Source organism: Ischnura elegans, chromosome 2 (assembly GCF_921293095.1).
Source record: "Ischnura elegans chromosome 2, ioIscEleg1.1, whole genome shotgun sequence".
In the NCBI taxonomy this organism is placed as follows: domain Eukaryota; kingdom Metazoa; phylum Arthropoda; class Insecta; order Odonata; family Coenagrionidae; genus Ischnura; species Ischnura elegans.
In genome coordinates, this window is record NC_060247.1 from 22,707,054 (window position 1) to 22,730,611 (window position 23,558).

The window sequence follows — 23,558 nt, forward strand, 5'->3', positions numbered from 1 at the left end:
GAGTAGAAATGCGCTGATGTGAAAAAATTATCTTACAAGAGAAATGAGAGGAGAGCTGCTTCAAACCAATCATAGAATTGTTGATCAATGATGATGATGAATACCCCATGAATAAAAAAGCCCATCTGGAGAAATAAAACGAAATTTTGGGCGCACTATACATATCATGGCAGTGACAGGAAATTATTTTCAGAGGAGGGGGAAAAGGATAACTTGGATAAGATGTACTTGGAGGTTTTTTCTTAACTTAAGGATGTACACCGAAAAATTGAGAGCACAGTCCAAGTGAAGCGAGCGACCCGAGGGGCCGTCAAGGACTCGAACCCCTAGACCTTTCCACTGGCCTCAGCCACACCACATTGCTTTAAACGAAGTGGAATATGCGTCCCACAGGTTTCAAAAGGTTTTAAACCCCAGATATACCAATCTAGCTAACGCAGGTCTAATTTCCGTCCCGCAAGACTTCGTTCCGGACACCAAAAAGAGGAATTTCCATTTATAATGGCTTCAATTTTTTAGCTTAATATAAACCTGCACTGGAGGCGGGTAAAATCATCAACAACCGACGCGGATCGTGCGTCACTGGGAAGAGGAAGCCTACCGTAAAAGCGTGCTGCACGTTTTCCGACCACCATGCCGGGATTGATAGTCACGGAACCCCTCTCGCGTCGGACGGGAGTGACGTGTTCGGCGCATCCCTCCAGTGACTGGCCGACGAAGGTCGAGGATTCTTTTTATTCCGCCGCTTCGCCCATTTCGCACGACCGCCGAAGCCGGTCTCATACTCCTCGGCGACGCTCTCCCTTCCTGGAACTATTCGGACTGCTGTCACAACACATGCCGCTGCCTTAATAGGGCACATCAACACTCCCGCATGGCTGACAGATTTTTTGCCTTAATTTACAGAGGTATTACATGTTTAAAACTTACGCTACCATTACGAAATTTTCAGGGAACATATGATAGAGCCTTCTCACTTATTATCTGTATCCCAAACATAACATTATTACCCCCTAAAAAATTAGGAAACATTTTCGTATTTGAGATACTGTTAATGTTGATGAGGGCCTACTCCATATACCCTGAAGTATGTTTAAGACAAGTATTGCGTTGGGTAATCAAGCCTATCATAGGAGAGCGTTCTCATAAGAGAATATATTACTCGCGATCCCTCCGTTGCCTTTGACTATATTTTCTGACTTTTAACTGGTCTCAAACTAACGCTATCACTTGAAATTTTCAGGGTATATAGAATAGTTATCTGAATCTCGATTTGGACATTTTTCCTTGCAGATGGTTGGGAAAAATTTTCTTATGTGAGATAAAGGTAATTATCGATAAGAGTATCTCATATATACCTTGAAAATTTTATGATGACAGCGTAAGTTTTGATCAATTAATATGTCCAGAAATGAGGACAAACACAGCCGGTGGAGTGGGAATATTGCGCCTTCTTAATAGGTGCGGAGAGGCGATCACCTGTACGTCTCCGTCGAAACTTTCCCGGTGCGAACTGCGGAAAGATCTTGTGCCACTTGGACTCAACGCTCTCTCGGCCAAAACACATCTCAGCCTACGCCCCCTCGCGGGTAATCCCGAGCGAGAGAGATTCCAGAGACGAAAGAGGATGAATGTTTAGTAGGGGTTGAAGCGGGATGTGGTGTGGGTGACGTACGAGATAGCTTAGTCGCTCTCCTAGTTTTCCACAGCCTTCCCCACATCCTCCCTCACACTCCTCATTCAACGACTCGGGAAGATCCCAACGCCCACGGCTGAAATCTACCGACGCGAACGAGGATGGTGTTGAAGCAAGGGGAAGAGAAAATATGAGGGGAGGAGAGAGAAGTAGGGGGAGGAGCAGGCAGCACTGGAGAAGAGAGAGGGAGGAACATATAAGACTGAGAGGAAGAGATGCCGAAAGCACATTACGAGTGAGTCCACGTCTCGAGCAAGGAACCGTTTCGAGCAGTAGTCGGGATCGAAGTGCATCGAACAGTGAGCGCAATTGTCTTCCGATTCATAGCGATGGCCCATCGACAGATTTCTGCGGCACAGTCCTTCCTCTTGATCGCCGTCGCCCTCTTAGCGCTGACCACGACCAGCTGGGCGGGCATCGCTTGGGAGAAGGCCAAAGAACACCCCGGTAAGTGTGATCTGCACGTGTTCCTTGCCGCTGTAGTCCTAAGCTGTGCACCTTTGAGAGATCATTTGAATACTTGCGTCGTGGGGGTCGGATCCTCTGAAGCTAAGGGTCTTACCCGGCGCCCGCGCCAATCAATTGCAATTTCGGGGGCAACCAAGCAGAAATTTCCATTTTCGCGATTGTTGGAATAAGAGCCATAGGTAAACTGCAGAGAGGATGATATATATGATTTTCATCCCGAGAGAGCGCTGTAATAATCCTGATGACTAGAAAATTCGGTCTCCTAAACCCCTAGAGGTAAATTTGTCTGATTCTATGTGAAATTACTAACTTGCTCAAAAAAATCTGCATTTATAGCAATAAAATGTGGAGAGGGTACGTAATTTTATCTCATAATGTTACGCATTGATGACGAAATGTTAGTCAAATGGTTCTTCCGAAATTTTTGAAGCTACCATAATCAGAATTTATATGAATATGATAAGAGTTAAAGAAGCACCTCTTTCTTCTTAAAGAAGATTAAAATTTTGAAAATGCGTGAAATGGCTTTGAAAGAACTTGGGAAAGAACTTGAGAAAGAGAGAGGAAAATTGAACTAGCATGTTTAAGGGGGCTTAAATGGCTTTTTAAAGATATTGAATTTCTTATGCAAATAAATAGAATGAGCATTATATGTTAACCTCAGAAATGGCAGGATGATACTTATTGTTTATCACTTTAGTGGTGAAAATATTTACTTTTAATAGTTTACACTTAATATGTAAATACAGGAGCGATGGAAGGTCTTACGTTTTAAACACAAACATCTTTCTTACCGATGAAAATTGTATGCTTATGTTTATCTTGATTTCTCTTACAGCTTACCCTGGCCAGTGCATGTGGGGTGGAAAAATAGAATCTTACGATGAGCAGGAGGCAGTGTTTTACCGACCAGGAGATACATGGGATATCGGGGAATGCACCCGAGCGTCCTGCGCGGACATGTCCGATGGACTTTTCATTCAATATGCAACGTAAGTTTTTTTCGTTTTTCCACGAACTGAATTCAACCAAGAAAGAGATTGTTTTTTAGATGGAAAAGCACAGTTATAATTGGTGTTGAAACGTGAATTTCGTACGATATTTTTTCAGCCTGCAAATGCAGTTTCCATTCAAAAGTTCTTTTTGACAGAAACTTTAATTTACTGCTACAAATCAGCATTAATGCGCCGCTTATTTCATTTATATTTTTATAAAATACTTGGCTTAGCTGTGGGTTATTTGTTGATTGGGACGTTCAGAAATGATTATTTAAATAATCAAACCAGTAATGAATTATATTTTTATCGTATGTGCCTAATAGATGTTTTACATTTTTTTTCCTTTTTTGAAATAGATGTGGAGTCGTAGGCGTGGAGCCACCTTGCATTATTGTCCCCGGTAACCATTCCTTGTCGTATCCTGCCTGCTGCCCTTCGGCCTGGTGTCCAGAGCTACCTCAAACGGATGATTCTCTGCTAGCCACCAACCAAATTTCCGCTGAAAGCGAACAAAATGAAAGGTTTTATCGACATGTATTCCATCTTTGAGAGAAAAACAAGAAGAATATGAGGAATGGGTTCAATTGTCGGATTCGCCGTTTGTGAAAGTCAAATTGATGGAGAGCTTTCTGCCAGATGCAGGTGATTTCTGCGTTCTCTTTGGAAAGGGAGCAAATATAAAAACTTGCTGTCGAGCGTCGAGTGGCTTCGTCGACAACACGAAAAAATATCCTCCGTTTGAACTCACTCAAATAAGTGATATCACCCATTTCTGCTGGATTCAATATTCGTGACTGGTGTGTCTATATCATTGGGTACTAGTTGCTCCAATCAACTCAGGATATAATTCTGATTACACATCATCAAGTTGTTATGATCATGTGATCGCCAAATATCATCGAAGACCTGCCCATTCTCATCCGTCCTGCCATGGTGCTTGTTAATACTGTTCATATTTTGTTCAATTATTTATTTGGAGCTGAAAATGACATTGTGAATGTATGAATATTTTTTTTGCCTGCGATTGTTAAAATTGTGAAGAATGAATGCTGAGAGATTATTTAATTAATTATGATAATACTAATAAACATGTAGTACCAAACATTGCTACACATATTAGGAAATTTTGCTGTATTATTTCTATCAATTTTGAAAATACCCTCTTAATAGTATTTCTATCAGCAGATTACGCTATGATACCCTCGCCTTCCTCAACGCCTGATTTTCAGTGCGAATCGTATGTAATGAGGGAAGCTGGGAATACAACCAATCGGAGACGGATACGAACCTACCTACGAAGGACTGGCTGAATATTTCCATATTAAGTCGACATAACTTTTTATTCAATTAAAGCAAATCAACATTAATGGTAACCCTTCTGTGAATCGAATTTTAATTTAAAGGGCATTTACTATGATCATCGGTAAAATTTGATACAAATTACCCGCGGGAATTTGTGCGCATATTGACAGTCAATTATCTTGTGCTGCTTGTGCTATTCGTTACTCATCTGTTTTCTCCGACACCGGGACGCGGAGAATAAAAATTTGGAGGATTTGCATTTCAAAGATCTCTTGTATATAATGGCTGCATATGAACTTGATCCGGTTTTCAGTTTGGGGCTGAAGTTACTCCATTCAAAATCAAGAGATTCTGCTGATCAATTGCGGTCATTACTCGAAGAAGTGACAAAGCAGAAGTATGGGGGAAGCAGTCGGCTGCTGCCTACAATGAAGCGGGTGAGATATACTTCCTGAAGAGGCTTGTTTTAACGATAATAAGTTTTAAGGCATCCAATGATTAAAAATAATTTTTCTGTGAGCTTGTCTGGGCAGTGGCGTTATTTGGTTTCCTGGGGACTTGTGTTACTGAACTATAGTTGACATTGCGATGAATATCTTTACTGTCTATGGACAGGCTTGGACTGTGAAGAAATATCTTGTGTCTAAATATTGAGAGAGTGGCTTACTTGTGGCTTAATAAATCTTTTTATACAGTTTATAAAAAATACTTTTTATGTACAAAATGGATATTGCACCATAATTATATTTCTCTTTTAAATGTAACGTTATTTTTCTTACCGCTTTACTGTGTGGCTAATTTTATTATGTAATTTATCTTTAGTGTTTTTACTGCCGGGCGTACTATTTTTATTTTATGGCTAGTTAAGTGAAGTATATGGTTAACAGTTTCTAATGAGTGGTCTTGATCCTTACACAGTGGTATGATCCTTTAGGAAAACATATTCTTTCCACAAGGTCCACTATAATTTCTTTTCCTTCCCCCTAATGTAGCTCTCTTGAAGCAATTTTTCCCGTAGGTAATGCTTCCCTTTACTTTTGGAGCAAAGTCAGTACGGTGCCCAACTCATTCCTCACCCACTAGATTACTTTCCCATCTCTCTATAAAAGTAACCAATTATGGGCTGTGTTTGCTACAAACTATCAGTCTCCTCAAAATGCTATTTTTCTTATGGAAGTGCAGTATAGTACAGAAATGTATTTCATCTCTTTTGATAATCATTTAGATGTTTAAAAAGATAAATATAAAAAAAATAAAGCTTCCATATATGTTAATTGTATGGATGTGTAAGAACTTTTTAACCTCTATGATAAGTGTGACTGTTGATCTAACATGCATTTTTGTTTCGTATTTCTTTTATGATCTTTTAATCTTCTTCATTCCCCTGCATGGCATATTATAGATTGTAGCTGCAGTACTAGGTGTAAAGGCCGTTTTACACGGTACACGGAATTGCGCAGGTTAGAGCTGCATTAATTTCTAAAATGGCGTGGAATTGCACGAATGCATGAACGAAATTAGAACAGGGGCTATTTTGCCGTCTCGCATCCACGCATTCTCGCATGTGTTCCAGCAATTCACCGCTTTACACGATGCAATTTTGATTGCGCCTTCACACGTACGTCAGACTGCGCAATTCCGTGTACGGTGTAAAACGGCCTAAAGGTATGAAACCGGAATTTCCCTATGGATGGTGCATGCTATCAGTTTAAAGACCGTAAGACTGCTTCTGCAGAGCTGTATTCTCCCTAGGAACAGACGAAGTTTGTCAACATGCAATAACCTAAGTTTCATACACTGGTATGTTTTTCTATGATCTCATACATGTCAAGTTAAGTGCATACAAACTATGATTTGCGGACAGCATTGATTTTCTGCTATGATTTGAATAAAACTGCTGCAGAATTGCAGAGAATAATAGTTGGAGCATGCAGTGAAGATGCTCTTGGCAAAACTCTGTGCTTTTAGTGGTTTAAAACATTTAAAGTGGTGATTTTGCAGTTAGAAATGATAACCATGGGAAACCACTGAAAGAATTTCAAGACAAGGACTTGCAAGCCTTATTGGATGAAGATGATAATCATGCTCAACAAGAACTCGAGGAAAAATTAAATGTGATGCAAAAAGTAGTATCTTTTCATCTGAAAGCTATGCGAAAGTTTCTTTAATTAGAAAAATGTGTCCTGCATGAACTGAATGAAAGACAGCAAGAAATTTGAAAAAACCCCTGTCAAATGCTGCTCGTCAAATATGAAATAAAATCATTTCTCCATCGAATAATGACAGGTGATGAAAAGTAGATATATTTTCAGAAGTTTTAGGTTCATAAATCATGGATGAATGCTAGCAAACCATCCACATACACTGCAAAACAAAAACATATTAGAAAGATGCTCTACGTTTGGTGGGATCAAAGGCAGTCATATCATTATGAGATCATTATGAGCTTCTAAAACCTGGTGAAATGGTTAATGCTGATTGCTATGAGTAACAAATGATTTATTTGAATCAAGCAGTATGTAAAAAACTACCGGAATGTACATATATGTGATAAAGAGACATTTTCCTTCATGATAATGTCCCCTCATACACAGCACAACTGGTCTATAATACGATCCAGTTGTTAAATAGGGAAATACTAGCCTTTAAACCACACTCGGCTTATTTTCCGGGTGTGGCTCCATGTGATTATGATCTGTTCACATCATTGGGACACTAACTCACCGAGCAACACTTCGATTCATATGAACAGCTCAAGAATGGCTTGACAACAGGTTCACTTCAAAGGAAGGGTTGTTATTTTGGCATGGAATTCATAACGTGACAGAGAGGTGGAAAAAATGTATAAATTCCAATGGAAATAATTTTGAAAAAAAATATTATTTATGATTTTCTAATAGCAAGCCTGTGTAAGTTTTACAAAAAACTTTGGTTTCTTACTTCTGCACCTGGTATATGGCAAATTCTTTTAGTGAAATCTCACTCAACAATCTCAAAGAGCATGGTAGGCATTAATTGAGTGAGTGAGTCAGTCAGTGGCTTGGTAGAATTAGCTGGGTATGAGACATTACATTAACCCTTAAGCTGCGGGAGCATCAAAATTGTGCTGCCACTGTGTGCCGTACATGAGCGGGAAGATATTTTTCTGTCAACCCCGGGCGTGTGTCTTGCAGGTAGTGGACCCTCATAATCCGGGACTGCCCACCCTACCCCCTGAAGACAGACCATAAACATAATATGTTGTTAGTTATTTCACAGGTATGGAAAACCCACCACTGATAGTAATAGAAAGAGAGACCAATGGGTTCAAATAAGTTTCCCCGGCTAATGGACTATGGGACAATAAATAAATTCCTTGGAAATACAAGGATTCATCATAATTTTTATCATCATGAATGCGCCACGAAGAGCAGGGAGCTCTTTCTCAGAGAAGGGATAATCTGAGTAGCGCTCCCCATGATGAGGGTGCCCGTCCTCGACAGACGCCTTTGCACTCTCTGCCATTAGGTTTGGCCAAGTTCAAGCAACCGCAGAAAGGATGGCAATAAAATCTTAAGGAAAGGCTACCAGTAGTCAGAAAATCTGGTCAAACGTTGAAAAATGTTTTTCCCGCACTCACCATGCAGACCATTCAAAAACGTTCCTGCAACGTAAGGGTTAACACTCTTAAGTGTCACCAAAATTTGGTGGAACTAGTGTGAAGGGCCGATGTAAATTTAAGAATTTTGTAGCACTTTATGAAAAGTCATAATATGAAGTTACTACATATTTGTTGTGTTGTAAACCTGCAAAGATGTCTTGACCAAAACACTTCCAAGTGTTGGCAGCACTGCTTTTGTATGTTCTCGTGTGACCTGCTGTGTTCTATTCTGTCTGTAACCCGCCCTGCTACACAGCAGTTGTTCTATAGCACATGTTCTCGAACTATATTCTAACTTCCTATTTTACGAGGCAATAAATGGCCTTAAGTACATTGTTAATGGAGCAAATTATTTACGGTTGAAATCCCAACACTATTTAAGATATCATTGTAATGTTTTTTATTGTATTTGAAAGGAATTATTTGTTGGTTATGATAATCTAATACATTGGTTAAAGGGTAAATGGAAATGGAGTAACTTATTATGATTTTATATCTGCTCTATTCTGGTCAACGTATTGGCTCATGGCACTGTTCACTCATAGTGCAAAAGCTGATATATTGGCTCGTGGCACTAAGAGGGTTAATGGTAAAAGTAAATAGTATGTAGTTGCTTTAAGTTAAAATGACTTCTTGTTATTATCTGGAAGATTCTGAGAGTGGGATTTACAGGTTAGCACTTCTGGAACTAAATTTACTTAGTATTTTTCAGTTTTTCTAGTATTTACTCTAGCTAAAAACTGATCACTCCAGGCACATGCTGAGTCTGACACAGGAAAGAATCAAATTTTTTTCCACCCATAAGTTGAGGGAAGGATGAAAAGCTCACTGGGTAGAGTTCATGGTGAATCCTAGCACATTTTTATTCCCTAATCTTGGTTATTTATCTTGAAAAGCATTAATTTTCTTGGGTAAAATAATCATACTGTTTCTAATTGCCCCTACTTTAGAAATGAAAATTTTAGGACAAAACTGGACTTCATAGCTTCAATGGTCAGTTGGTTGGGAAGTAATTTTTGTCTGTGGCCTTTCAGTTTTTCCATATTCTTTCTGAGCACATGCACCTTAAACTATTATTAATAATAGAATATACTGTGATAATAGCATTAATAATATGTAAAATAAATTTGATGCAGATGAGTGAAGAGAGATTTGAGTCGAGCAAAAGTGGAGCACCTGAGCTTATGGCAAAATCTAGTGCAACAAAGACTGGAGTTATTATTCCACCACCAGCTGCAAATGTTGGTCTTCAGAGTGGTGCTGGAACTCCTGTTTTGCCACTTACCAAGGTGGAAGATGTTGGGAGCGCTAGTGACTCATATAGTGGTTCAAGGGTCATTGGGAGTCGACATGGCAGTGATGGCTCTGATTCAGATGATGCCGATGATCTTGCTCTTGAAATTCTTGAGGAAGATCTTATGTGTGTTGTGTGCAGGTATGTAGTGTACATGACTAAGAGCAATGTTATGATTCTCTGAATAATGGTACAAACTTACAATTGAGGACTAAGAGAGAGAGAGACCTGTATCTATTCCATATATGTTAGGAATTCAGGCGTAACGGCATTTAGTGGTGTGTAAAGGGCCCAATCATGATGCTTTTTTCTATGAATTGAGATAATTTGTTTCAGGGAAGGTGTAGAAGTTTGCATGTGGGCAAGAATTTATCTGTATTTTCCAGACAGGACCCCGTGTTGAGTACACTCTCCAGAATTGTGGTGCGAAAAAGATCCTATGATCCTATCTTAACTTTTATTTTGAAGTTATTGATTAATTTTTGGGGTCAGCATAGGACAAAGTCTAATGTATGAGGGGGAAAATAAACTTCATAATTACTCAGTCATTTAATTTCCACTTCTGGAGTTGCACATACATCGCAATTTTCAGGCTCATCCTATTATGCAATGATGTAGTTGAAGTGCCCCTCTTTATAGAGGAGATTTTTTTTTGCAAGTCTTTCTTTTATCTTTGATGTCTCCTTACGATCAACAGTACCATTTTTCCTAATCCATACTACACAAGTAATAATTAAGGTTGGATTTGGATCAGAACCTTGATTTTTGGAGCTGGATCTTTCAGATCGGATATTTTCAGATCCAAATGCATTTTCGAATTCCTGCTATTAAACGAAGTAATTATTCAAGTTTATTCTGGGAACATACAATCAAAGGAATGCTTTTTAGATTTTCATACACATTTTAATATTTTTATAAATAAATAATTTTTATAGGCTTTCAAGTCGTTTTTTAAAACCATATATACATGCTCAGGAATTAAATAGATTTCTTTGAAAAATGAAGTTTTTTTTTTCGATTATGATGGGTGTTAAAATTAGTTTCAAACCCTCTTCTTTGTACCCTGTTGTTTAAAAAATTTCCCCCCTGGTTTTGGACCCCCCCTTACGAAATTCCTGGCTACCCCACTGCCATCGACTGAATTAAAATTTTCCTGACGCATGTTTCCCCCGAATTTTGTCACTTTCTCATTGCATACCAACTTAAATTTCACCCGAAAATGCTTCAGTATGATGCGGTGGATTTAGCACTTCCTTGTGATAATTTCACGCCACAGTGCACGCAAATGGTATACATTGGTTCTCCGTATCTCAATATAAATGTTTCTACACAATGAAAGGCACTTTTATCGGTATATCATTAAATTAAATCGCAATCAGCAACACAACAGTATTTAAAACAGCATTAACGTCACGTGCGACGAGGTGCTTGATCGCTCAGCATGAGGAAGGGGTTGGCAGCAGAAGCGCGTAAAGGAGAGGTGGAGGGGAAGGAGTGCGCTCCCTCCGTATTTCAAGCAATGAGGCTACAAATCAGGGAGTCAAGGATGAACAAGTCTGATCTTTCTTCAGTGACCTCATTGCCTTCAAAGCAAAGCCTGGCGCGCTACGTGATATATGCAGTTGGCGTTTCTAATCCGTCTCTACTTGTTTGAAGGGTTAATGCTGCACTTGTTTCTTTGAAAATTGTGCTGTTTGGACAACATCGAATATTAGTATAGTCTTATTGTAAATAGAAAACTTAGGTGGCAATCAATTAAAGCTGAAAAATAAACAGAAATATTGTCAGGAATGCATCGTGTTTGGTCTGATTCTTTTTTAAATCTTGTGCATGTCATCTAATTGTCGAAGCTATGGAGACATCTTTGGGCCCAGAAAGTCACTCACCTAGCATTTGTCGTCTAGAAACGGAGAATTGAAGCAGGTAGGCCAACAAAGATCAGTTGGTGATAGGGGATTGAGATGAAACACGCTTCAATTGTTCTCGTGTAATTTGATATTTTCCTTAGAAGACAATGATTTACGGTCCGTTTGATTTCGGAAACAAAAAAAAAAACAACAGAGGCACGGGCTGATGGATGGCCGAGGATGGTTTTCTGAAATCTGCGACATAGTTACTTTCGACATGGTTATTATCCTACGATGCTGAGATTCCCCCGATGATTGTTCAATCTCTTGAGAAGAGTCACACTATGTGCCAGTCGTATTTTGCCTTTTTTATTTTCCACGACAGAAATTCTGCTATGTAACCTCTGCAAGAGCTTTCAAACAAAACGGTTCATGAGTAAGATAAGAATCGCATGCGATGGTGCATTCGAAGAGAGAATCGGAACTCTTCCCACCCTTATGGGGCATTCACTGTAGCTATAATTTAATATTTTGGATCCAGATCCGACATCTTCCGCGACTTTGGATCATATGTGTCTGATGAAGGGCAATATCCGTGGATATTTGGATCCGAGATATCTCATCTTACCATCCCTAGTAATAATACAAACCTTTTCTCCTGTTACTTTTCTCTGGCCGTTTTCAAATGAGGATAAAATTGACTGTTGCCATTCGTCTAAACCGGTATTTCTAAAACCAAATAATTTGTATATTATGAATACACTAATGGTGGGTAACAAATCGCAATCAATGGCTTTCATTTTCTTTCAATTATCCTAAAGAATCACTGTTGAGTTTAACTGAAATCCTGGCAAAAATTCCAAAATGGCCAAAAAAACTATCACAAATCCAAAGAATCAAGGAGTTACTAAGTAAAAGAGTCACTATGCATATGATACTGATTATTAGTTAGTTATATATTCACAAATTAGCTTGAACTCAAAACAAATCTCATACGGACTTGTGATTTTGGACAAAACATGAGGCATGTGGTATTACTTTGTTTATCCCAACCATTCTCTTATTTTGCAGATTTTTTTGTAGAAATGGTGCCAAATAATCATATTATTTGCATTAATATATTTGCTCACTGAAACTGTGATCAAATTGCTGTTCAGAAATAAGTTTAAACTTGTAACATTTGTGACAAAATATTGAAAAATTGATTTAAAAAGGGAAGGTGATGAAGTATATCCAAGTAAAGATTAATAACAGGAACATTTAATTATAAAGTTAATGTGTACAATAACTTGTTAAAGTTACTTGATTCTACTAGCATCTATGTATACATGCATATACATTCTATTTGTTTATTTTTATGGCTGTTAGGATAATTGAATTTTTAAACAATTTCATCTCGCAGATTCATCTTCATATTTGTTATCTTTGTATGCTTTCATTATCAGGGGCATGGATGTTGGTGCTAGAAATAGGCTTGTAGAATGTGTGGAATGTCATTCTTTGTATCACCAAGAATGTCATCGTCCACCCATTCAAGAAGCCCATGCGTCAGACCCTAGGAGAGTGTGGACTTGCTCAGCTTGTTCAAAACCGCAGACTCTCCAGCCATCAACAGTTCCCAAGGCACCACCGATAAGGGTATGCATTTCAAATGTGTATTTTGCATGGAATTCAATCAGCACCGTATTACACCCAGCAATTGTTGCTTTCATATGTACTTATGTTTCTGCTCTCAAAACTTAAAGTTATCAAGATTCTAAAGCTAGCCATCAACCAGTGGTTGAATTATCATTATCCAAAAATTTTTGGTTACATAGTATGAGTACTCCAAAATCAAGTGATGATTTAAAAAGATTGCTGATAAATTTTCTTTTTTGTTTGAGGTTGTAATAAGTAGCCTCTTTTGTAGCTATGAATAAAAGTCAGCACCTTGGCTCAATATGTTTAACTCTATACATAATCTTCTAAAATGCTGCAATGATTCACTATCCAAAAAGCAATACATAGTTATTTTGCATGGACTACCTATTTTTTAAATGATTCATGGGTATTTTTATGTACATTAAAGATAATAGGGTTGAGAATTGAAACAACCAGCAACTCCACAAATCTGGCTCAGTATGTACTAGGGTAATATGCTTACTCGCTCAAATTGTTAATACTTTTTGTCTGGGTGGTTTTACGTAGATAATTGTTGAAAATCCAGTATTTTGGACTGAATATTGTAAATGTTCGTTTTGAAAGGAATTGATGATTTCATGTTATGTCTGAAACAATAAAAAAACTTTCTGTGGGACTGTAAGCCACGATTAGATATTTTGATGTTAATCTCGAATTTTCTTCATTACTCATGACTCACTGATATATCAAACTCTCAGAAGGTATGATCTAGGTAAAACTTCCTTACATTTGCATTTTAACAATTTTTGCATATAAACATGCTTAGGTATGAACTTTTGTATGTGACTTATAATTTTATTTTGGTGCTGCTGGATGGTTGTTTTTATACAATTATATGATCCATACTTCAGGTTGGTGGTGGAAAACCCATCTCTATCATTACAAGTAAAAAGAGTGAACCAAAGTCTCAGAGTCCATTGAGTAGTGTGGCCATGCAGCAGTCTCCTATTAAGTCTGGATCTAGCAGCAATAATTCCAAGTCTTCCTTTTCTTCTTCATCTACGAAGAGCTCTTCAAGTGGTGGAATATCAAAAGGTATGCATTTTATACCATTGATTTCCAGCTTAGATATGTACGCAGATTGGACGGAGCAAAATATTTTTCGGATGTTGAGAACAATTTATCCCATATCCTATCCAGTGTACCTGAGAGTCATTCCATGTTTCCATTCAGATTTCATCTATGGAAGTTGTCATACATATTTACATTGCAAAATTAATATTTTTGTAAAAATATATGAAGTGCTGTATGTACTAACATCAGTAACTATTGTTCTCATTACGATAAGGCAAACATTTTAATGCTTTTGTAAAGCTCATACATTCACGTATTGAATAAATTTCTAGTTTAACTTTTATCAACATATTAAAGCTTCACTATCACTCCCTGTAACTTTCAAAATAAAATATTTCAAAGCCTTTCAATTAAGATTTTTGTGGAAAAATATATTTTATTACTGCATCAAACCTCTATTCATATGTAAAATTTTATCCTGGGTACACAATGGGAAGGCAGGTCAATAGTAATGGGAATATTGTGTCGTGCATGCTTTGCTCTTATAAAATAACTATTCTTAAAGAGATGCTAATTTGTTTCATAATTTGCAAATTTCATTCTTGAAAAAAACCTTGCCTTCACGGTGATTAGCAAATATGTACTGCATGGTATGTCCCAGCACCTATCAAGCATGAGCACACACGTTGCAACATTCCCATCTATATTGCCCTGGCTTCCGATTGTGGGCCCAGGATAGCATTTTTCTTAGGAAAATAGAAGATTGATGTACATAGTAATAAAATGTATTTTTTCTGTGAAAATCTAAACTGAACTGTTTTGAGTTATTCATTTTCAAAAGTTACAGGAAGGGATTTTGAAGCTTTATTCCATTGATAAAAGTTTAATTAGCATTAATATACATACTTTCATGGGTCAATTTATGAGCTTTACTATATCTATTGTTAAAGATTTTGCTTTTCTTTATTAGGAACTACAGGAGTTACAGACATTAGTATGCTCTAGAGTTCATATGTAATTTGAAAGGAAATGAAAGTTGCTTCTATATATCTTGAGGAATTTCTAATGTTGAAGTCTGAAAAATTGAGATTTGTGCTTGCATTGTTAAATTAGTTCATCATGACGAGTTTTGTGAAACTGGAGCACTTTTGAAGAAAGGGTGATCAATTTGACATTGAATTACTCATCATATCTATCTAGAAGTTTGCTTACAGTTTATGAATTGAGTTCCGTATGGATGAGATTAAAATTATGGTGGGAAATACAACTTTGTAAAATCTTGGTTGCAGTGCTGTGTAGAGTGAGCGGCCGCTGCTGTTTGTGTAATGTAATTTGAATTTTTTTTAAAGTCAGCTTCTTAGGGCTTGCTCACTGCTACTGCGGGGAAAAATTAACAGTGAATTTATTGTGAAGTAGGCCTTTCTTATTGCCTTGAATGACATTTCTTCACTTTCCAGGCTACATAAGTGGTAAGATTTTCAAAGTTACTGATTTTACTGCTGAGAGCATTTTTTTCGCTTTCATGTGCTTGTATGTAGATGCATTAGATAGTGATTCTCAAATCAACATTAAACAAAAAGTTTAAGTAAAACTCTATTTCTGTATGCCTGGTTATTGTTTTAAAGCCATTTTTGGTCTCAAACCAGCATCTGTGTGTCCAAAATTGTTTGTGGGATAATAGGGTGGTTTCCTATTATTTTTTTTTTGCCTAAATCGAAATATTATTACTCCTGGAGTACGTATTTCACGCTCTTAGATTTTTAAAGGACGATATCTATTTTTTTGCGATTAAATGAAAAGTGAAAATTTTCAAGCGCACGAAAACACGGCGGCTAAGTATGAATACTGGTAAAACTCCGCGTGACGTCAATCTGGTTCCCGCTGCCACAAGTGAGGTGACCTTGGAGTGAGGCTTTGAGCGCTGATACGACGCAGGATGCTAGCAGGTAGCAGAGTACCCTACTAGCTGGTAGCCCTTGGCTTAAATAAGGATTATTGATACCTTATCAAACGAAGAAAACTTTCCGACCTTAGGCAGCACTTAATAGGTGATTATTAAGGCATGTTTCCCTGAGCTCTGTGCCTCATGCATGCATTGGTAACCTCAGACGATGTAAAACTTCTATCTACTCGTATAGAAACTAGGTCCATGTGACGTCACGTGGAGTGGCATCGCATGGGCACCAATCTGGCCTTTTTCAAATGAGGATAAAATTGACCAATGCCATACGTCTAAACCAGTATTTCTAAAACCAAATAATTTGTATATTATGAATACACTAATGGTGGGTAACAAATCGCAATCAATGCCTTTCATTTTCTTTGATGAAGGAAACTACCCTATTGTGAATTTAGCTTAATAGCTAGTCAGAAATGCTGTTTAAAAACTATAAGCCTTAAAGTAATGTCAATTTATACTATTATTGAGTGGTAAACTATTTGATTGTGGCAAATTTTTGCTAAAAGAACAGATGTGATGGTGTTTGGGGCATACTTTCCAAATGTTTTATCATGATTTTTTCTGTGGAGCATCAAAGATGTATAAAGGAAATATTTTCCAGAGCCGTATGACTGCTAGGTGGTATAAAGTTCCTGAAATTATCTGCCATGAAAACAGGCCAAATTGTTGCTGGCTTATGTTATGCCTGGGGGCACGACTGCTCCTACGCCTAATTCTCAACTAAGGGCTTCAAAATTCTATGACCCTGTACATCAAAAAATTTTATCACAGCCTGTGAGCCAGCTGTAATCTTCTCATATTAAACATTTAAAAATTTATTTTTTTGTCGTCTCAATAATATATATTTCTTTCCCAATCTTTGATTCAACCCAGACATTGCATTGGTAATGGTTGAGCTCACAATCCGAAATCGGATTGGAAAAAAATCCTGGATCAGTCCATCCCTAACATCCATGCCATCTTCAGAATCCTCCTCCAGAATAAGATTTGAAAGGCTTCTTCTCGTCTCTGGGCAGGTTTTCCTATGGTATATGCTATGCATTGAATGCCACTGCACAGGGGCGGATCTAGGATTTTTTTTGGGTGAGGGGGTAGGCACAAGGGTCTGACAAACATATGATCGTCTGATACTTGAGGTTAACAACAAGATACAAAAATTACTTTATGAAATATGCTCTATATTTTGATATGAAAGTAATTAAATGATTGAGGCTGCCTAATACACTAAACCAAATGTAATGATAACCATATAAAACATTTTGCCTATTTTTTAGTCTGGGGGGTGGGGGGGGGATTAACTTTTTGGAACTAAGTTCAGTGTGTTACTATTAATGCTGATTTTGCTTGGCTGTTTGATGGCTCTTGTGCTTCATTCAACCTAGGTGATGATCCTCTTTATGTTGCTGAAGATTCTGCTAGTTTCAACTTTTCTCACTGCCGAGACAGATGTTGGTTTTCTCTCCTCTGCACCCAATTAACTTGGTTTTCTTTCATTTACCTTGCATTGGTTGGCCGATCGATAGGATTTAATACCCTTCAGTAATCTACATCATTATTCTTCCTCAAATAAATATGCATTTTCAATACATCCCCATCATCATTGCATGCCAATAGCTTAGTATGTACATTGTGAGTTTCATGATCACCTACATATTGTGCTTAGGATAGAGTTTAGTATTCCTTCAGGGTACAAGTTGACTACCTTTATATTGGGCACTACATATTTACTTACAGATTTGATTGATTGAATTGGTAAGTAAATTCCATTATAGTGTGAATCCAAAATTATTCTAAATATTGCTGTCTTTTTAGCCAAAAAATGGAAAATGTCAGACTAATATGTATTGTGAATGAAATTTAATTTTTTTGTTCATAAAATTATATGTACCACACTTTTTAGCTTAATTTTTAAGTAGTTTGTAGATTCTACTGAGTATGTAGACAAAAATTGTTTAACTCTTGAGTTGATTGATTAATTAAATTTTTTCTCAATCATATTCCAACAATACTTAACCTTACATCTCCATAGGTAACATTGGACTTATGGTTTCTCTTTACTCACTGAAAGGAGTGATCAACTGTGGTGCTTCCCTTTTTATGCCCTGTGTTTCTTTTTATGTTACATATACCTCCTGCTTATCAGATTATTAATTTGCAGGGTCTTCGAGCAAGAGTGTAGATGGGACATCCTCTTCCAAATCATCATCTTTAAGCTCATCATCATTGACATCCAGCGTTGCAAGTTCAGCAGGCAGTAGTGGGAATAGCAGTAGTGCCAACAGTGGTAGCAGCAAAGTATTATCATCAAAAATAGCTCATGCTGACAAGCGCATTCAAATCATGAAGAAAAAGGCTGCTAAGATGCAGGAGAAGAGGAAACTATCTAAGTGATTTCATTTTCATGCAAAATTCCTCATTTAGTTTTTTTTTCATAATTAAGTGAACTGTAAATTTGAAGAGGTATTCATGTATGTACTTTTAATGCTCTCCTTTGAGTTGGCCAGTGAGAATAGCCTCCAATTTATTTCTTTGCATTGTTTTCAAATTTCAGGTTATTATTACTTACTAATGGGAAGCAAATTATATGCTTTGGTTAATGATTTTGTGTTTTGAGATTTTTAATGCAAAGAATGTCTTCAATATTTTTTCTAATGGTCTTCAATTGTCGCATGTTCAAAGACATATCACACATAATGGTATGAATTAATGGAATGATGTGAAATGGGGGTTATATTGAAACGTCCTACCTGAGGAGTATCAGGTGTGAACTTAATATGAATGCTGATTAAACTTGTATTGTAAAGTGTCGTATAGAAATGAGGCCCTAAAGAGAATTATTGCAACCCACATAGACAAACCAATAACTATTTATTTGATTTTCTTCTCTGTCTCTAATACTGCATTTAATGAGTATTGTTCTTTATTATTGGTGGAAATTATTATCCTCTGAATTTTCTTGTCTAATCAAGTGGGTGCAGGCATAATGAAGCTAGTATACTGAAGGTGTTGAGTTATGGTTTTCAAAGAAGTTTCTGAATCACTAATGACTGCATTTAATTTTATTGAGATATTGATTTAATGCTTAATCCTGACTACTACATACTTTCTTTTCTGTTGTGATGAATGGAATAGATGGCAGTATTTGTATATTTTTCCAATTAAAATGTAAATGGATCAGAAGTTTTCTGGTTTCTTCATTTTAAAAAGAAATTATTACTGCGCAATTGGTGTGTATCCTTTCTTTTTATAAGACTGCAGATGGCCGTATGGAAAATCAGGATTGAGAAGTGATTGCCTTCAATGACATCTCTTAGTTTCTAAGCTTTGGATTTTTCTGTCTATTTTCTTATACACCTCAGCACCTGTATGGTTATATGACTGTGGGAGAACACCAGCTGTGAAGCTGGAGAAGCAAAGTCAAATTGTGTGTGTAGTTAGTGCATTTTTTAGTACTCCTCACTTTTTAATCGATATATTGACTTATTGTTTGTGGAAAATAGGAATTCTTTTATCCATCGATTTGGAAAAATATATCTTCCACACTTTTTCTGTCTCTATTAAGCTGTAAGCAAACCTCTGTAATGCTAAATTCAAAAAAGAAAGAAACTTCAGGTGGCTGTACATTAGGCCGGCCCTTATTTTTCAGAATTGCGAAAAGTTATCTTTTCCTGGTCTCAAAATGATCCAAATGATGTTCATATTCACGTGTTAAAATTTGGTTACTTTAAAATAACGGTAACCCGTGCCCCAAGGGCCCTTAGTACTAAGGACCCTCAATTGAGTTTTTTGGGGCCGAAAAAGCACTATTTCTATGTAAAACGTAAAAGTAAAGCCCTTTAGGGCCGATTTTCTGTTTGTTTTACCCTATCTCTAAGCGTGTAGGAGATATCGTCCATCGTAATGCAATCTCCCCCCTAGGGCGCCACCCCGTACCGCGGCACCGCTGAGGTAAGTCCCGCACCACTTACTAGAGACTTCCCCTCAACCCCCTCCCCTCCCTCGGCAAAGACTTTGCTCCCGATGTCAAGATCTTGCCTCTGAAGAAATGTGCTTACCTTAGAAAGAATTTAATTGCCATAACAATACTTCCAATCCAAGAGATCAATTTATTTTCACTCTGTCCATGTAAACTCCTATGTCCTCATAAACACAACCAGACTTTTACCGAATCATCTTAAACTGTGTATCGTCTTCACATGTGTGAAAAATCTGCAGAGAAAAATTCATTCACCTTGACCGGGATCTGAAACTGGATCCTTCTGATTTCCGGTCAAGTGCTTCAGCAAGTTAAGTTACCGTATCATTCTCCTCTGTAGAAATTTGAGGACTTCGTCCCCGTGTACTTAAATTAGACAAGACCAAACACCTCCATGTGTTCAAAGCTAGGCTTCAAGCTTTTCTCTCCGTCTGTGGCAATATGTGAATGATTCGGACTGCTAGTCACATCATATGCTCAGCAGTCCATACCACCTTGTCTGGTGTGGTCCCCAAATTTCCAGAGAATGATGCCTTGGTAGCTAACTGGCTAAAGTACTCAACTGGAAGTCAGGAGATCCAGGTTCGAATCCCTGTTAATGCAAATGATTTTTTCTCTGTGGATTTTTCACATAATTTGTGCATTGTGGGTAACTCTGTATAGTTATCGCATTGGCTAGTCCTCGTTTACTGAAATTAATAAAATCTTCACTTGTGTCTGAACTCCCACATGCTTTTGCCAAGGGTTTTTTTTATAAATAATTTATTCATTAAATCATCATTGTCACGTCATCAATTGCAGAGAGGGCATAGTGACTATAGACAATGTTGATATCAATGCATTTGTAGAGATGAAGAAAATTGGTAAACCTAAAGAGCAAAAAAATTGGAAAAAATTCTCATAAAGCCTTATATCTTCCTTCAAAGTGTCATATTTCATGCTGGCCTTCTTTCAATTGTTACGAGTTGAACATCCATAGATTTATGTGCCTCTAAGGAATTAGTGGTGAGTATGCTTTGAAATGTGATGCCTTTGAATATATACTTGGCAGATTTCCTGGAATCGGGTGGATTGGCCAGGATAGGCGGGCAGGAATCCCCGCCGAGGTTACCACAGCGAGCCCTGTGCCATTTCAGCTCCTTGCATTTTTCTTTGACCCTGCAAGAACTGTGGAATGAAATTCCAAGCCAAACCCCTGCAGTGGCTGTCTATAGTTCTTGCTGTCATCAAAACACTAACATTATATTTATCAAGATGAATTAGAGATGGGGCACTATCCCTCACCCTTTTTGGTTTGCTTTTCACAATTTAATTCTATGATTTGGGCATTTAAAACTTTGAAAGAGAAACTGAGACCGTGGTACCAACTGCCATACTCTATGAACATTGTTGGAAGTGAAACATTCATGCTTGTCTATATGTGTCCTCAGTTTTTGAGGGAGGGATATGCCCAATGTTGGCCTTTGACCATGTTACCTCCGGGATCCTTGGGTAGCCAGCTTCCCATTCGTGGGATTTTAAATTTAGGATCAAAGACATATTAACACAAAGATTGCGAAAAAATGGGAAAATTTTCAAAAAATGAAGAAAGCAAGTTTACTGGACGTCTTTAGACTTTTTACCACCGAAGTGGCTTTGATGATGTACACTTAAGTTTTAAATTAGACCAATCATAAAAAAGAGTTCAGTGCTGTTGAGCTATTATAGACCTTTAAATACTAAGGTGTGGGCTACTGAAGTGCGCAGGTGATGCCAATGTCATTGTCAGGAATATTACAGAAGAGAATTCTCAAGTCGGCCTCTCAATGTGCTGTCACCCACCGCACATTTAAATGGGATAACAAAAGGAGCCACTGTTATCACTGATGGACAACTTAATCAGAGTTTCGCAGGGAAATAAGGCATAATATTAGAGGTGTTCACGGAAATTTATGTACATGATAATGTGATCAATCAAATTGATAACTTTTCAATGCCATTCCTCAATATTACAAACAATATTATCCAAATCATTATGATATTATGCAAAATATTATTAAGCAATAGCATTGCACTTATCACAGTGCTGTGGACATTTTTGAAAACAGATTAAAATGCGACTGAAGTGGCAACAGAAATAAGTCTTCTACAGGATGGAATTGGGCCTTTTCTATATGCAGTCTCCTTGGTCATGGTAATACCCTGCTGCCTCCTCGCTGGATGTCGTCATTATAATATATTTACGTTATCCCCAACTCTCTTTCAACGTTCTTGAATGAGAGGGCACATTGCTGCTTCCCCCTCTTTTTTCCTCCTCTTCCCTAGTAGTAGGAATGCTATGGTTTCCACCTGGTTTCATCTTGCTGGAATGACAAGCTTGCGTCCAACTTGCAAACTAGGCTTGATTTCTGCAGGAATCTGTGAAACAATTCCAGCTAGATTAGAGCTTGAACAGACTGGGTCGAGATGGAATCCAGTTAATGAAATATCTGCTAAATCAGTCGAGTGGAAGGCAATATCGCCAGGAATGAAGCTGGATTCGATATCATATGCTGAGTTTGTAGAACTCATTTTGACTACCTACAACACTGGAATCAATTAGCTGTATTCTCGCAAGGCCATGGCAAGTAATAACTTTTAGGATTTTCACATGGAGAGTGGGTTATAACTAATTAGTTTCAATTGAATATACCTATTTATTTACTTGATATTACGGGGATCACTAAGAGTCCAGGGATCTGAAGATCATATTTTATATATAAGAAAAAGAAGTAGGTACCTATTCAAGCCTTGCCTCATTTACAGCCATGGGAAAGAATTCCCTGTATTAGTACTGACACGCTGCAGCGTGCATAATATTACCATGGTAATATTATGCAGCAATCTCGCAGTACTATAAAGGCAATTATTAAGATGAAAGCTACCAATCCGAAAGTGCATTTTGGAATATATTTCCAAATATTTATGTATAAATAATAATTTGGCAGCACAGAGAAGTTGGGCTTTAGGAAGGGGAATGTTAATTGGATGGGAGATGAGAGCTATTAGTATTTAATTGGCATAGCATCACTTGAAATTTTTTCACAATTTTCTGAACTCCGCGCCGAGTCGCAGACGTCAAAATTAATTTATAAAAATAAATGAGAATATTGGTACACGGCAGAGCAGTTAAAATTAACCATGAAAAATACTAACAGAAATAATTTTTATAACATTAAAGCATGGTGCAGAAAGTTGATAAAATGAATTACAATTCAATCACGCAAACCAAATAATCAAGGAGGAAAACTTAACAAAAAGCGAGAAATACAATCTGAACATAGCGCATTACCCGTAATTTTATAAAACTGCTATGATCCCAGGCCCAACTATTCCTACATAAACTTCACAGGATAGAAATGCTATTCTGCGCTGTTCTGCGCCCTCAATAAATTTCACAACAGCTATCAAACGTCACGTGACTGACGTGACGACTGACGTCTTTACCCATGATTCTTGGTGTCCATTGACAAGCGAAAGATGTACCTAATTCAAAACTCGTGATTAGTGCTCGGGTATCGAACGTTGTGGATGTGTTGAAGTAACGTCTTTTGATATCGACATTGTTTTATTGTAAAGAAAATATATAGCAGTTAGTTTACTTGGAGGCACTTGCTTTTTAGTCGTTTGAGATAGCGGTTTCGGTATAATAGGTACAATGGCTA

The 23,558-nt window shown here is 37.5% G+C and overlaps 1 protein-coding gene across 1 annotated transcript; it reads left to right on the forward strand.

Annotated features, from left to right (window-relative positions):
• The first annotated feature begins 1,869 nt into the window (after positions 1-1,869).
• Positions 1,870-19,079, forward strand: LOC124153469 (integrator complex subunit 12-like). Its single transcript, XM_046526639.1, has 7 exons — positions 1,870-2,143; positions 3,003-3,156; positions 3,519-4,901; positions 9,241-9,539; positions 12,691-12,883; positions 13,777-13,960; positions 18,058-19,079. Exons 3-7 carry the CDS (start codon positions 4,746-4,748, stop codon positions 18,288-18,290), a joined length of 1,065 nt encoding a protein of 354 aa, XP_046382595.1. The 5' UTR covers positions 1,870-2,143; positions 3,003-3,156; positions 3,519-4,745; the 3' UTR covers positions 18,291-19,079.
• Positions 19,080-23,558: the final 4,479 nt, after the last annotated feature.

Coding starts and splice junctions, on each gene's coding strand:
- LOC124153469 (XM_046526639.1), top strand. CDS start 4,746: ATGGCTGCATATGAACTTGATCCGGTTTTCAGTTTGGGGCTGAAGTTA. Junction 4,902..9,240: donor TGCTGCCTACAATGAAGCGG/GTGAGATATACT, acceptor AATTTGATGCAG/ATGAGTGAAGAGAGATTTGA. Junction 12,884..13,776: donor CCAAGGCACCACCGATAAGG/GTATGCATTTCA, acceptor TCCATACTTCAG/GTTGGTGGTGGAAAACCCAT.